This window comes from Arachis ipaensis, chromosome B03 (genome assembly GCF_000816755.2).
Source record: "Arachis ipaensis cultivar K30076 chromosome B03, Araip1.1, whole genome shotgun sequence".
NCBI lineage: Eukaryota > Viridiplantae > Streptophyta > Magnoliopsida > Fabales > Fabaceae > Arachis > Arachis ipaensis.
The window spans coordinates 123367963-123383870 of NC_029787.2; the positions used below are offsets into that span (position 1 = coordinate 123367963).

At 37.4% G+C, this 15908-nt stretch overlaps 2 protein-coding genes across 2 annotated transcripts in view; one reads left to right on the forward strand and one right to left on the reverse strand.

Moving 5' to 3' along the window:
* Positions 9993–12576, forward strand: LOC107631417 (L-type lectin-domain containing receptor kinase VIII.1-like). Its single transcript, XM_016334852.2, has one exon. The coding sequence runs from the start codon at positions 10170–10172 to the stop codon at positions 12282–12284; it is 2115 nt and encodes a 704-aa protein (XP_016190338.1). The 5' UTR covers positions 9993–10169; the 3' UTR covers positions 12285–12576.
* The window catches only part of LOC107631418 (glutamate decarboxylase), a 4623-nt gene continuing 1238 nt past the window's right edge, over positions 12524–15908 (reverse strand). Inside the window, exons 3-5 of the mRNA XM_016334853.2 lie at positions 13467–14136; positions 13349–13401; positions 12524–13277 (exon numbers count right to left, since the gene is read on the reverse strand). Coding sequence (XP_016190339.1) covers positions 12789–13277; positions 13349–13401; positions 13467–14136 — 1212 coding nt within the window. The 3' untranslated portion in view covers positions 12524–12788. The remainder of the gene's footprint in view (positions 13278–13348; positions 13402–13466; positions 14137–15908) is intronic.

The following is a 15908-nucleotide window of genomic DNA, read 5'->3' on the forward strand; positions in this document are numbered from 1 at the left end:
CGGCTCGCTCGGCTCGCTTTCTGCTTCTGCTTTCTTGCTTTTTTGCTTTTTTGTTTCTGCTTTCTAACTTTCTGTTTCTGCTTCTTGGTTTGGTGTTGTTGCTGTTGTTTGGTGTTCTTGGTGTTGGTGTTGGTTGGTGTTGGTGTTGGTGTTGGTTGGTGTTGGTGTTGGTGTTGGTGTTGGTGGTAGTGTTGGTGCTGGTGGTGGTTGTGGTGGTAATGTTGGTGGCAGTGGAGGTGGTGGGGTGAGGAAGGTGAAGAGGAGAATGATGATGATGAGGGTATTTTGGTCCAAGAATTCGGGAAAGGATGATTTTAAAGCATTTTTGAACGTTGAGGATGATTTTAATAACGAAAAAAGGTCGGGGATGATTTTGATTTTGATTTTGACCCCATACCTTGGGGACAAAAAAAGTACTTATCCCTAAATTAAACTATATAATTCTTCCATTACTGAATTTTAATCTCTATCATGCAAAATATTAAATTATAATAAAATTACATAAGAATCTTGATTAATATAAAAATCAGCCAAACAGTTGCTTTGCGACAAAAATTCTTGTATTTTGTGACAAACTGATTTTTTGTTACAAAATAATTAGAGTTTTTGAAACAAATGGATATTTTGTTACAAAATATTTTAAACTTTTACAAAAACTTCATCTTTTGTTACAAAATATTATAAAATTTTGCAACAAAATACCGATTCATTACAAAAGCTAATATAATTTATAACAAAAAAAATTAAGTCGTTACAAAATAACAAAATATTTTGTAACAAATTATATTGTTGTTACAAAATATTATTATGATGTAACAATTACTAATTTTTGTTACAAAAAAAGTAATTTTTTGTAACAATTTTAAATTTGTTACAAAATATTATTATGATGTAACAATTACTAATTTTTGTTACAAAAAAATAATTTTTTGTAACAATTTTAAATTTGTTACAAAGTTTTTGTTACAAATATTTCATTTTATTGTAGTGACCCTTAAAGAGTGGAATAGAACAAGCTTTAGAAGGATAGACAAGGAAATCGCAAAGTGGCAAGTCAAGATTCAGCAGCTACAAAACTTTTCTCACTCTCATAACCAGCAAGAACAATTAAAGGAAGCAAAATAAAAAATCAAGGAGCTATGGAGGCAAGAAGAAAAATATTGGGCGTAAAGGGTTAGAGTTAAATGGCTCAAGTAAGGTCATCGCAATACGGATTCTTTTTCATGCTTCTACTATACAAAGAAGGGATAGGAACCGTATTGACAAGCTGCGGAACAATGAAGGAAATTGGGTGCACAAAAAAGAAGATATTTTGAGGCTTATAGAACAACACTATTCGAGGTTATTCACATCTAAAGGAAGCACCAGTCGGCCTGATTGTTTTAAAAGTATTCCCAAAAGATTGACCGAGACGATGATCAATGATTTGTTGAAGGAAGTAACGGAAGAAGAGATAAAGCAAACAGCCTTCAGTATGGATGGATCCAGAGCTCTCGGGTTAGATGGTCTAAGCAGCAAATTTTACGAGAAGCACTGGAACACTATCCAAAATGATGTAGGTGCAGTGGTGAAAACTTTTTTCAAAGAGGGTCATATCCCAAAGGAGATAAATGAAACTCAAATAATGCGTATTCCTAAAGTTAAACAAGTGAAAACACTGAATCATCTGAGGCCTATAAGCTGCTGCAACTATGTGTACAAAATCATCTCAAAGGTTATGGTGGCTAGGCCCCAAGTCATCATGGACAAGATTGTTCCTCCAATTCAGAGTGTCTTTGCTAGCGGAAGAATGATTCAGGACAAAATTATCATTGTACAAGAAGCTCTTCATAGGATCACCAGTACAGGAAAAGAAGTATCTTAGGATTTAACCATAAAGATGGATATGAATAAAGCGTATGAAAGAATGGAATGAAACTTTATTGAAGATGTGCTCAAGGCCTTCGGTTTCCACCATGATTGGGTCAAGCTCACCATGGAGTGTATCAAAAGTGTGACATATAAGTTCAAAGTTAATGAAATTTTATCCAATGAAATAACCCCACAGAGAGAACTTAGACAGGGAGATCATCCTTCATCTTACCTCTTTATCATTGCTGCTGAAGTGTTTACTATTCTTATGGATAAAGAGAAAAGTAGTAATCTAATATCCGGGGGAAAGTTAGCCCCGGGTGCTCCTGTCATCACCCACTTATTATTTGCTGATGATTGCATCATATTTTCAGGACCGAATGAGGAGGAAGTGTACCAGCTAGTCCAAGTCCTCAACGAATATACCTCATCATCCAGGCAAATGATCAACTTGGAGAAATCAGGGATCATCTTTGGATCAAATCCCGATTCAAATCAGAGTCAACATAGAGGACATTCTTAATATTCCAGCTTGGGACAAACCGAAAAAGCACTTGGGACTACCAGCACCATGGAAAAGATAAAAAAATAAGGTGTTGGACTAGATAATGAAAAAAGTGGATGAAAAAATTGCAGGGTGGAAGGAGAGGCCGTTGAATCAGGCAAGAAAAGAGGTGCTCATAAAGGCAGTCATTCAAGCAATCCCATCGTATGCCATGAGTATATTAAAGTTCCCTAACGACTTCTGTAACAAGTTAAATGCGAAAGTGGCTAAATTTTGGTGGAGGAGTCAAGGAAAAGAAAGAAGAGTTCATTGGAAGGCTTGGACAAAGCTATGCATGAGCAAAATATAGGGAGGCTTAAGTTTCAAGAATTTTCAACACCAAAACATAGCTCAGCTGGCCAAGCAAGTTTGGAGAATTTTTAAAAATCCGGATGCCATTTGGGTGAGAATTCGCAAAGCCTTGTACTATCCTAACTATGAATTTTGGGAAGCCCAACTCCATCAGAGAGGATCATGGATATGGAATGGCATTTTTCATGGGAGGGAATTGCTAAAGAGCAAAGCCAAATGGAGCATAGGACAAGGAAGAAGAATAAAGGCATAGAGGGATAACTAGATACATGACACAAATAAAGCACTTGACAAGGACAACGATGAAGATCTAAGAGTAAGGGATTTGATCTTAAATACAAGAGAATGGGACGTACCAAAGATTCATAATACCTTTTCCCCAGTTATTGCGAAAAAAAATCATCAGAACTCCTATCAGCAAAATAGAAAAACAGGACAACCTAGTTTGATCGTATAGATAAGATGGAGACTACACTGTTAAAACAGGATATCACATAGCAAAAAAAAAGGAAGTAGAAAAATCCCCAAAAGATAGGCCTTCAACAAGCACAATTATAGAAGATCTTTGGCAAGAAATTTGGAACATGAGAGTTCCCCAAAAAATAAAAATGTTCCTTTGGCAGACAATCCACAATATCCTCTCAGTTAAAGCCAAATTGTTAATTAAAAAGGTAACTAACTGTAACCTATATCCTGTTTGTTTTCAGGAAGAATAGACAATGGAACATGCTTTACTTCTTTGAAATTGGACGAGGACGGTATGGTTTGACTCGCAAGTGCAATGTACACCATCAAAGGAAAGTGTCAGCTTGGTCAGGGTGTGGTTACAAAAGATGTTCAGAAAATGCAATCAAGGAAACAAAACAGAAGTAAGTCAGACTTAGAGCCGGATTGGCATCACTATGTGGGCCATTTGAAAAGCAAGAAATCGAAAAAATTTTCAGAGTACAGATCCTAATCCGGATACCACTATCAATTATACAAAAATGCTCGAACTAGATTATTTCCATGCAATAGAAAAGAAAGATAAAAGCACTATTGAACCAAACTGGAGGAAGACAGTAGCTGTAATTTAGAGAGCTCCCCACTAAATCGGCTCAAGCTGAATACAGATGCAGCATTCTCCAAAGAAACTAGAATAGGAACAGTGACAGTAGTGATAAGAGATAACAATGGAAATCTTAGGGGAGGGACAACAACAAATATCAAAACTAGCTTTAACATTATAGCAGAAGCAACAACCATCAGAGAAGCAATCATCCTAATAGAAAATCTCAACATCGAAAATGTAACTATTGAATATGATTGCCTCTAATTAATTCAAGCACTCAAAAAATGGAGATACCTTGTGGGAAGCAGAATCAATAATCCGGGACATAAAAGCTATCCAGAAAAGACTCCCAAACTGTGGATTTTTCTGGATTCCTCGATAGGAAAATGTGGTAGCAAATACCTTGGCATCTCTGAAATCACAAGATCAACTAGCCAACCACTGGTCATCTTGTCCACCCAAGCAAATTGTAGAATTAATCAGAAAGAAGAAGTTGGGCTTACCTTTTCTTCCTCAAAGCCGTCGCATATGACTCACCTAGCAAGGGAATAACATCGTCACTTCACTGAACCAGGTTGCTGGAGCGACCCATTGCTGAAGAATCGTTAGAAGCCATTGAAGCTGCTCAAATTTAGCCAATTCTTCTTTAGGAATTCAACGTCGTGTTTTTCTAAGCATGTTAGTTTTTTTGCCACTGGCTCAGGCTCAAACCGTCTATTCTGTCTTGCCGTGCTTCCCCGCTTTGACCGCTGCTGTGCTCCTCCAACATCAAAGTTGTCTTCCGTGTTGGCGTCTTTTGTTGGGCATGATATTCACGAATCAAGAACAAGGAATTTCAATTGCTTTGCTAGCTACAGTGGAGGAAAGAGAGATTTTTTTGGTCAGAAAAGAGGTTGAAAATGATTCGGTTAGGACCCGAAAAGGGTGACAAAGTCCAATTTTAAGGAGAAATGCTGTCCAATTTTTGTAAAAATATATGAAAAGTGATTTCATTTTAAAAATCTGATTTATAAGCTTAATTTTGAGAAATTATTGATTTGATTTGTTAATAATTATTGGTCTGACTTAATAACACAAGATTTGAAAGGTCTAAATTTTATTAAAATAAAAAGTGGCTGAGCTTCAAAGAAAACATTTTAATTACTGAAAACTATTTGATTTTGATTTATTACAGAAAGTCTTATTTTTAGCTTGATTTATTAAGAAAGTATAAGGTTTTACATTCAGTTTCTGAGAATAGATTTTGTTTCAAGTTATGTCTTGAATTCGGTTTATTAAGTAAAGGGACCAAGGTTGTCAAACTCGCGAGTCTAGGTAAACTTGTGGAGCTGACCTAGACTCGACTCGTAGACTCGTACAAGTTTACCTGTTATAATTTATATATATATATATATATATATCATGTATAATATATATATTTACTCAAATATAGGGATTCAAACTTAACAATTTTAACATCAAAATACATAATAAATTGACATAATACTACAATTATAACAAATACTCTAGACCACACATTCAAATCCTTCACAAATATGCATCTAGTTCAACATAAAACATACAATCACACAATCAAAGCTTCATATAACACAACCGAAAAACAAAAGAAAATAACAAAGCAACAATTAAATGTTCTAATAAAGTAAAAGTCTAAAACTGAAATCATCCAATATCTTCATCTTCCATGGCATCAACATCATCATCTTTACCATCTTCATCAGAAACATCATTTGTTTCAGACATTTTGTATTTTTATCCCTAAATCAACAAATCAACAAACCAAATAATTAATTTAGCAAAGTTATCCAGAGTTTCAGATTTCAATAAACTAAACTAAACTGACATTTCAGATTTTCTAAATTCAGATTTCAGATTTCAATAAACTAAACTAACATTTCAGATTTCCTAAATTCATATTTCAGCAATCAATAAACTAAACTAAACTAACATTTCAGATTTCCTAAATTCAGATTTCAGATTTCAATAAACTAAACTAAACTAAACTAACATTTCAGATTTCCTAAATTCAAATTTTAGTTTTCAATAAAGTAAACTAAACTAAACTAACATTTCAGATTTCCTAAATTCAGATTTCAGATTTCAGATTTCAGATTTCAGATTTCAATAAACTAAACTAAACTAAACTAACATTTCAGATTTTCTAAATTTAGATTTCAGTTTTCAATAAACTAAACTAACATTTCAGAGTTTCAGTATTTCAGATATTCAGATTCATTAACAAAAAGACATCTAAGTAACTAACAGTCTAATTGTCTAAGTATCTAACACCAGAGCTTATTTAGTAATCCATATTTAATCATTCATTAATAAATATGTAACTATCAAATATTCAGACTCATTAATCCATATTTCGTCATTCATCACACCAGAATTCAAACTTAAACAAATTTAAAAAGTTAATTTCAGAATCAAAATGGCAGAAATCATACCATTATATCAAAATTATTTAATTTTGTTCAACTACCAAAATTACAAATTAAACTCACATTAACAAGTAACAACTACCAAATGCATCAATTGATTCAATTCAGTAACTAATTTATTTTTAAACATACCTGAAGGCTGAGATGGCAGAATGAAGTAGGCTCAGCTGAGTAGCTGACACTAGCGTTGGTGCGTTGCTATGCTGTGCTCCATGACGACCGACGGAATTGTGCTCCACGACGACCGACGAAAGCGTGGCTGACACTGGCATTGCTGTGTTGTGCTGACTGTTGTACTCCATGAATCTGCGTTCTTCGATGCAGAACAGGGAGCGAGAGAGTGAGAGTGTGTCGAGCTGAATGAGAGAGCAAGAGTGAGAGAATGGTGGTTTAGGGAACGACGAACGGCAGCGAGGGATCGGGGACGGACGGCGGCGAGGGATGGACCGTTGACGACGAAACGCGAAGAAGAGAGCTTGGAGAAGAGAAGAGAGTGCCTGCGAGCAAAGGGGATTTAGGGTTAGCTGGGTTAGTGGGTTGCTCCGTTGCTGCCTTTTTTTTTTGGCCCATAATGGCACTGTTTTGGCAAAAGCCCAACCAAATCAAACTCGCTGACTCGTGAATAAACTCACGAGTTTGACCGAGTTTATCCGAGTCTACCCAAAAACGAGTTTGTGTCCGAGTTAACTCGATTCCACTACTTAAACTCGTAAACTCGTACGAGTTTACGAGTTAACTCGCGAGTTTGACAACAATGAAAGGGACCTCTGCCACAGAAGAGCAGAGAGCAGAAACTGAAAAGATATAGAGTGTTGTTGGGCCTTAGTGCCAAGTGTTTAGTGAGGACGTCGATACGTAACACTCACTTGACACAATAGAGACGGCTCAGTGAGGACGGCGATACGTAACGCTCACTAAAGGCCGTGGGCCTTATGTGTGAATGACTGTGCGGGGATACCCATGTGTATGGAATGACTTCCAGGAGAAAGGAGCACATGCTTTAGCTGGAGAATCAGCGCCTGTAAGTACTTGCAGAGGTCATGTTCGGCATACTTCAGCTGGAGAATCAGTGCCTGCAAGAAGTAGAAACTTGCAGAGGTTATGCCGCTGGAATGCCTTATGACTTTTCCAACAAGAACAAACAACACATATTCACATACTTAATATTAATAATACATTGTAGTATTACATACAAAAGCAGTTACAGAACCTACCCCTCTGAATAACGAGGGAAAAAAATAAATTCTAACAACTCAACTCGTAAACATATTCCTTTGTGCTCCCGCAACTTCGCAATAAGCCTTCGCACCTGTACCTGAAAGGGGATGGAGATAGGGGGTAAGAACTGAGGAGTTTTTAGTAGGGTCGGGATTAGAAGTTAAGTTCGTTTTATATATACTTGGTCAGTAATAACAGTCAACAAGGGACAATTCAATTCAACAATTATAAAACACATAATTCAAATAGCCATTTAGTACATCCACAATCACAGGAAACACACTTACAAACAAATATGCGCAAACAAGTATGATGCTGTCTATTCCTATCGCAGATAATGAGCTCATTTGTCGGTTTCGACCCGCACCCGACGCAATCCGACTCATAAGTCAGATAAGGCATTCCAGCGGTATAACCTCTACAAGTTTCTACTTCTTTTCAACCTCTTTATTTTTTTGCTACAGTAGAGGAAAGAGAGATTTAATTGGAGTTAGAATAGGTTGTGGGTTGCGGGCTCATTGTTTCTGGACTTGGGTTTGGTTTGGATCGGTTTTTTCGAGCCGGACACGTCAAAAAAAACTATCATGTCAGTATTTAGGAAAGAGGAGTGTTAGGGGGTAGCAATTTTTATGATTTATAGTCATCAAGTAGTCATCAATGATGTTTTTAATGGTGTGAGATTTTATCTTATGATATGAGATTACTCATTTTTCTTTTATTGGTTACATGCTGGCCAAAATTTAATAAAGTTGCTGGCCCTAAACTTTTCCTTTAGAAAAATTTGCGATAAATTTATAAATTAAAAAAAATCAAATAATTTTTTTACGAATTTCAGGGATGAATTTATAATTTTTTTCAAAAATTGTAACACTTATAGATGATAGATGCTGGCCACATAGGAGGTCCTACATGAAGTGTGGGATCCAAACATTACAATGTACGATCATTGAAAAGTGAAAACAACGCCTAATGCCAAAACTTACTACTGCAACCATCACCAAACTGTGGGACACATCCCTTATTACTTTCTCCACTCTTCTCAAGGTGCAAGCAAGTGCTTCCCAACCAAGGTGCTTCAAAACATCTATGTATGTGGATCAGAGAATGCGAGTAAGACAGAGTCAATTATGGATTGGTAGGTTTTATGGATGTAGGTGTGAGTCACGATGAGACTTCAGATTCAGAAGCAACGTAACCATATAATATTTTCAATGCCCTATTTGGTAAAGAATAGCGATCCAAAATCTTCGGCTATAGGACATGTCATAATAATGATATCGGCAGCTAGAAAAATTGTGTTTGTTTGTTTTGACTCTTCCAATATGAGTTTTTTTTAATCTATGATCATGGATCATTAGTATAATTAATAATTAATTACAATAATTATCATGTTGCATTGTATATGTTTTGGAAAATAAGTTGCTTGTATTGCACATCAATCCTCAACTTTTTTGTTCAACTAAACCATCTTTAACGTCTCTCTGGCTAGATCGATAAACTTTTTCAGTAGAGTTTTTGGTTCTCATCAACTTGTTTCCATAAAATTTGTCAACACATATATACGCACTGTTGAAGCTTTCCTCAATGTGCTTCACTTAAATAACTTTCCGCACTATCGTAAAATAACATATCCTTATTTCTCAAGAATACATCATTGTCATTCTCCTACGAAGGGAATATATGGGAAAATAGAAAAGGTAACGGGAAAATCACCCCGCAAAAAGGTAAAGGGAAAAATATCAACTAAAAGAATAACTCCGTTTTCGTGGATGCAACCTTGTAAACTAAAAGAGGAACTTTTCTTTCCCTGGTAAAGCCCTTTATTCCTTTTTATTGCTGGTTTATTTTAATTTAATATAGGAATCACGAAAGTAAATTTATGGAAGAATCATGTATTTAAGGGAGTATATATATATATAGAGTAGAATCAACTTCACGTGGAAGTTAGCTAGTAATGTCAATGATATAATAATATTCACAAGGTTTATTAGGTTTTGTTGTGATATTATTTCATTCTCCTCTTCATAATTGACCTGATGATTATAATGTTGTTGCGCAATTATTTGCCATGTGATGAATATGAAATAAGCATTCATTTTAAAATCAGAGTTTAATTAGCTTAAAAAGGGTAGAGTTAAAAAAAATTTATTTGGTGCGTTTTAATTTGGCGTTAAATTTGTCGAAATTACTTTTTAAGATAAATATTAAATATTAATTTTGAATTGTTTTAACAAATTAGAGAATATTATTTAAGTAGGATAGCAATGACCAAAAAAAAAAGTAACTGAACTGAATTTCCAGTTGGGTAGATAAGTAGCTAGTAAATGACAAAGGCAAGGTGCAGGGTAGCCAATGATTAATGCTTGAAGGAGCCTACTGCCTACCATCAATAAGTGTCATTCTCAATGTACATCAATGAACTAATCTTTTTACAAACAGTTATTCTGAACTTTATCCATTTCTATTTTCTTTATTTAATACAGTTGAAAACAATTCTATTATAAATATTAGTGTATCTAATTACTAATTAGAGAGAGAAAAATGGTTAGATAACAAGTAAAAAGAGGTGTTTAATTATATGAAATTAGGTTCGTGAAAGATAACCGTTGTGAGAGAGAGAGATGAGGCCCGGGCCCCACACACGAACGGCACCAAGGAACCACTCTGGCCATTGTTCGTTCCCATTCCATACTCATCTCATCTCTTCTCTGCTCTAACTTGTAACTTCTAACTTCACACTGATTCCTCAATGCCAATGCTGCCAGCACCACCGCTTCCCACCTTCACCATCTTCCTATCCACCCTCATTACTATTTTGGCCACTCCCACCCATTTCGACTTCGACAATCTCACCCTCACCACTCTCAACCTCCTCGGCGATGCCCACATCACCAACGACACCATCACCCTCACCGCTCATCCTTCCGTCCCCAACTCCGCCGCCTCTAGAGCTCTCTACTCCAACCCTCTCCCTTTCCGCCACCCCACCACATCCGCCCCCGCCTCCTTCTCCACATTCTTCTCCTTCTCCATCACCAACCTCAACCCTTCCTCTATTGGTGCCGGCCTTGCCTTTCTCATCTCCCCCGACGACCACTCCCTCGGCGATTCCGGCCCCTCCTTAGGCCTTTCCGGTCCCGACGCCGCCCCCAACTTCGTCGCCGTTGAGTTCGACACCCTCATGGATATCCAGCTCAACGACATTAACGGCAACCATGTCGGCATCGACCTCAATGGCGTTGTTTCAACTCAGGCTGCCGATTTGGGAACCCTCGATATCGACCTCAAGAGCGGCGACACCGTCAACGCATGGATCCTATACGAGGCAACCACCAATGACTTCACCGTTTCGGTCTCCTACTCCAATGTCAAGCCCAAAGATCCCATTTTGAAGCTGAATCTCGATATGGCTCAGTACGTTAACGATTTCATGTACGTTGGGTTTTCTGGGTCTACCCAAGGTAGCACCGAGGTTCACAGTATCCAGTGGTGGAGCTTCACTTCTAGCTTCGATTCTGGGCCGTTGGATTCCGCGCCGCCTCCTCCAACGGCTACTTTAACCAACCCAAGTGCCAGTAGTAGTTCTGCCTCGCTGGCACCACCTTCATTGGCTCCTTCTGGTGCTGAAGAACGGAAGGAAGACGGTAAATCGGGTTGCCACAATGGGTTGTGTAAGAACGGTGTCGGTGTTGGTGCTGTTGCTGGTGTTGTTACTGCGGGTGCTTTTGTTCTTGCTCTATTTGCTGGTGTGTTGATTTGGGTTTACTCTAAAAAGGTGAAGCCTTTCAAGAAGCTCGATTCTCTTGGTTCTGAGGTTATCAGAATGCCTAAGGAGTTTACCTATAAGGAGCTTAAATTGGCAACGAATTGTTTCAGTGTTAATAGGGTCATTGGCCATGGTGCATTTGGTACTGTCTATAAGGCAATTTTGCCTGCGAGTGGTGACATTGTTGCTGTCAAGAGGTGCAACCATGGTGGTGATCAGGGCAAGGATGAGTTCTTCTCTGAGTTGTCCATAATTGGGACACTGAGGCACCGGAACCTGGTTCGCCTTCTGGGATGGTGCCATGAGAAAGGGGAGATTTTGTTAGTTTATGACTTGATGCCCAATGGGAGTTTAGATAAGGCCTTGTATGAGGCAAAAACACCTTTGCCTTGGGATCATCGGCAAAAAATCTTGTTGGGTGTGGCATCTGTTTTGGCCTATTTGCATCATGAATGTGAGAATCAAGTGATTCACAGGGATATTAAGACTAGCAACATAATGTTGGATGAAGGGTTCAATGCCCGGTTGGGTGACTTCGGATTGGCGAGGCAGACGGAGCATGACAAGTCCCCGGATGCCACCGTGGCCGCTGGAACAATGGGATACCTCGCCCCGGAGTATGTCCTCACGGGAAGAGCCACTGAGAAAACAGATGTATTTAGTTACGGTGCTGTGGTTCTTGAGGTTGCTAGTGGGAGAAGGCCTATAGAGAAAGATGCTAATGGTGTTGGTAGAGTTGGGGTTAGCAGCAATCTGGTGGAATGGGTCTGGAGCTTGCACCAAGAAGGAAAGTTGCTGACGGCAGCGGATCCAAGGCTCGAGGGTGAGTATGAAGAAGAGGAGATGAGGAGGGTGATGTTGGTTGGGCTAGCTTGTTCACACCCTGATGCGATGGCTAGGCCAAGTATGAGGAGTGTAGTTCAGATGCTAATGGGTGAGGCTGAAGTGCCCATTGTCCCAAGAATGAAGCCATGTACTAGTTATAGCACTTCCCACCTTTTGAAGACCTTGCAAGATAGTAGTAACTCTGACTATAATGCCATGATCACCACCATATCTATCTCCTCATCAGAGGAAAGCTTCAATGACATAGTTTGATGGCAGAAAAAAAAATTATTGGGGATGGGATCACGTTGGTTGGTTTTAATTATTTATTCATAAGTTCATAATGTAGATAGATAGAGAGATGTGTGTATTCATTTCATTTGTTCTTGTATGTAAATCACAATGAACATTGCGATTATAGGCCATAAGAAAGCAAAGAATTTCTGGCAAACTTTTTGGTACAATAATCTTGTAAACTTGATGGAAAGAATGATGGAGGAGTTTTCGAAAAATTACAGGGAAGATAAGAATAATTTACTCATCAGACAATAGATTTGATCACACTAGAAGTTCCAATTGCACGATTACAGTTTATATAGATGCAAACATGCTTTGTTCTTTTTCTTTCCTCTCTTCAATCAGCAACTAGCAACTGAACAAGAGAAATATGATTTGACCCAAAATCAAATATAATTACTTCCCAATTCATAATGATACTATGATAGTAATAACAATAATCTAAGAAATTAAGAATCTTTTGAGGCAGATTCCACTCTCTCAACAAACCCCATTCATCTTGTCATTCAGCTTCTTCCTTTCCAGTACAAACTTCTTCCAAACTGCAGTGATCTCCCTCTGTGTCTCCAGAGCAGTCTTCTTAACCTTGCCATTAGAGCTTGTTGCTGCCTCTTCTCCATTAACCGCAACTACCTTGGGGGGAAGCATATCAAGCTCGTGAAGCACCTTCTCCACATCAGCCACAAGGCGCTCTGCGAGGGTCCTGGAGAAGTCCTCCCGGATGACCACGCGGAGAACGGTAACATGCTGTGCATCCGGGGGCATGGTGTATGCCGGCACTATCCAGCCAAAGCGCCTGAGCAAGTCAGAGACTTGGAATTCATTGAAGCGGCTGCTGTCTTTGAGTGTGAAGGCCACCAAAGGAACACCATCGTCCTTGGAAACAATGTCAAAGCGCCCTGTTTTCTCAAGTCCATCCTTGAGCACTAACATGTTGTCCCTACAATTTTCCATCACATTTTTATATCCCTGCAATATTTTCAGACAAGATTGGTGACTATTGTATGGTATTGTATGTGTTAGTGTGTAAGCCAATGTACCTCATAACCAAGGCGAATTAGTTGGTAGTATTGAGCAATGACTTGACTGGAACCTGCATTGCATATTTTTGTCAAAGAATGAGAAATGTTAACGTGAAAATCTGCATTGATATGTTACCTTTGGAGAAGTTAAGAGTGAATGTGGGTTGATCAGCTCCGAGATAGTTGATGTGGAAGATGAGTTCCTCAGGCAGGTCATCCTTGCTTCTCCAGATAACCCAGCCAATTCCGGCGTAAACTAGACCGTACTTGTGGCCGCTGACATTGATACTCTTGACCAGCGGTAACCGGAAGTCCCACTCAAGCTCGGGATATAGAAACGGAGCAATGAATCCACCACTGGCAGCATCAACATGAATAGGAGTATCCCAGCCGGTTTGATTGTTCTTTTGAATGAGAAGATCATTTAAGCGCTTGACATCTTCAAACTCACCGTTGAGGGTGGAACCAAGAATAGCAGCAACGCAAATGGTGTTCTCATCAACCAAGTCCACAGCCTTTTCAGGGTCCATAACATAGTATCCATCACGGAGCTTCACCTCCTTCAACTCCACCTCAAAGTACCTTGCGAATTTCTCCCAGCAAACCTGGACATTGGCACCGGTCACAATGTTGGGCTTGTCATAAGGCTTACCTTCTTCTTTCCTTTTGTTCTGCCATTTTCTTTTGAATGCCAATCCAGCCAGCATTATGGCCTCCGATGATCCAACCGTCCCAACACCAACGGCAGTTTCTGAATCTCCAAGTGGCGCATTGAATAGATGAGCTATCATGTTTACACACCGATTCTGCATCCATATTAAAATTTATTCCTATGTCTCCCATTTGAAAATTAAGGGACTAAGGCTTAATAAACAAAGATTCAGGACTAAACAAATATGAGAACCAATTTAGAATTTGTTTTATGGGAAAGTATACAGCAGACAATGTGTTTAGTGAATAGCGTAGTTATCTTCACATTATTTAGGAAAGTCATTGTATACTTTTAAAATTAGAAATTTGCTAAATACACTAAAAAATAAAAAAATTATCAACTTAACGATACTCAAACAAATATTTAAAATGAATGTGATTATAATCTTAGTTACCAATATCACAATAGTACCAAAACATTAAAGTGTCTTTGGTTTATGTTCTCATTTTTTGTTTTTTTTTTTAATATTTTCATTTTTTAGAATTTTATAAAAAAATAAAAATACAATTTTATTATTTTTATTATTTTTTTTATAAAATCTAAAAAACAGAAACTGTAAAAAATAAAAATACAGGCCAAAACGCAGTTTCGGTTGAGGAAGGGAAAATTGGAGAATAAACTACGTTTCTACCTACAAATCACACATTCTCCATGAGCCCCTATAGAAGTAGCCAATCAACTAGTAAATTGAGGATTCTCAAATATCTCATAACAAATATTCAACACTTTAATTTGGATAAAATGAAATATTTAAATGAACCTATCCAACGCAAATGAATATATATTATTTTCTTTCTTTTAAAAAAAGAGAATACCCGAGTTTAAAAGATGGATTCATAAAGGAAAAGTAAACAAATATAATATACTTACGGGACTACTATCTTCCACCAATCATAGAATTTTATTTTATTTTCCACTAAGAGCGTATGATTTCTTTATTTGCTTTATGTTATCTTTCTTTCTAACACCCTTGACCACTATCAATAATTTGGTAGTTGAATTTTAAAACAAGCTGAGAAGGATTCTACCAAGAATACAAAAGTCCAACTTGTCGATGCAATCCATGAGTTTGACCGATATTTTTATAAACAGATTAACGAGCTAGCCCGTTCCGTGAGAATGTGAGATTAATAATAACTGTAGGATTAGGAAAAGTAAAATAGCGTCTTAATAACACACGTTAATTATTTGTGTGTGAGGAGTAGAATGAGTAGAGAAAGTTATTAGCTGAGATAATGGGATCCTCTGGCCAGTAATTAACGAACCCCTATATGATGTAGTTGTAGCGTATAATAGAGGGAATATCTGGTATCATATTGATGGGGTCGCTGTCGCATTAACAAGTTGCGCAAAGGAGATATAGAAAGATAACTAGATACAAAGTAAAGTCTAGTTCCGATGCATTATTATTTTATAGTGTGGTGCAGTGGTAGTCCAATAAGAACACAATCATATTTCTATATCATTATATGAACAAAAATTTTAATTTAAAAACTACAGATTATATACTCTCATGTCTCATATAACAAATTCTTGCAATAATCGAACGACAGAGTAGTAGTTTTTGTTGATCATCTACACTCGTATTTTAAGCAATCAAAGCAACCCAACTATTTTCAGTATTTTGTCTCAAATTATGTTATTTGTCAATTTAAAGAAATATCAAATTAAATTTTGTTTTGGATAAGACTGTACCAATTCAACCACTGCGTATTTAAATGTTTATGTCTCATTTGGAGTGAATGCTAATGCGTTAAGTTAGATTGTTAGATGATAGAGAATGTAATAATAATACTTCAAAAATAAATTAAATAAACATATTATATGAATGCAATCAATGCATACTAAATTTATCATTATATATTT

What these genes read in the sequence shown, in the direction of transcription:
- LOC107631417 (XM_016334852.2), top strand. Translation starts at nt 10,170, where the DNA reads ATGCCAATGCTGCCAGCACCACCGCTTCCCACCTTCACCATCTTCCTA.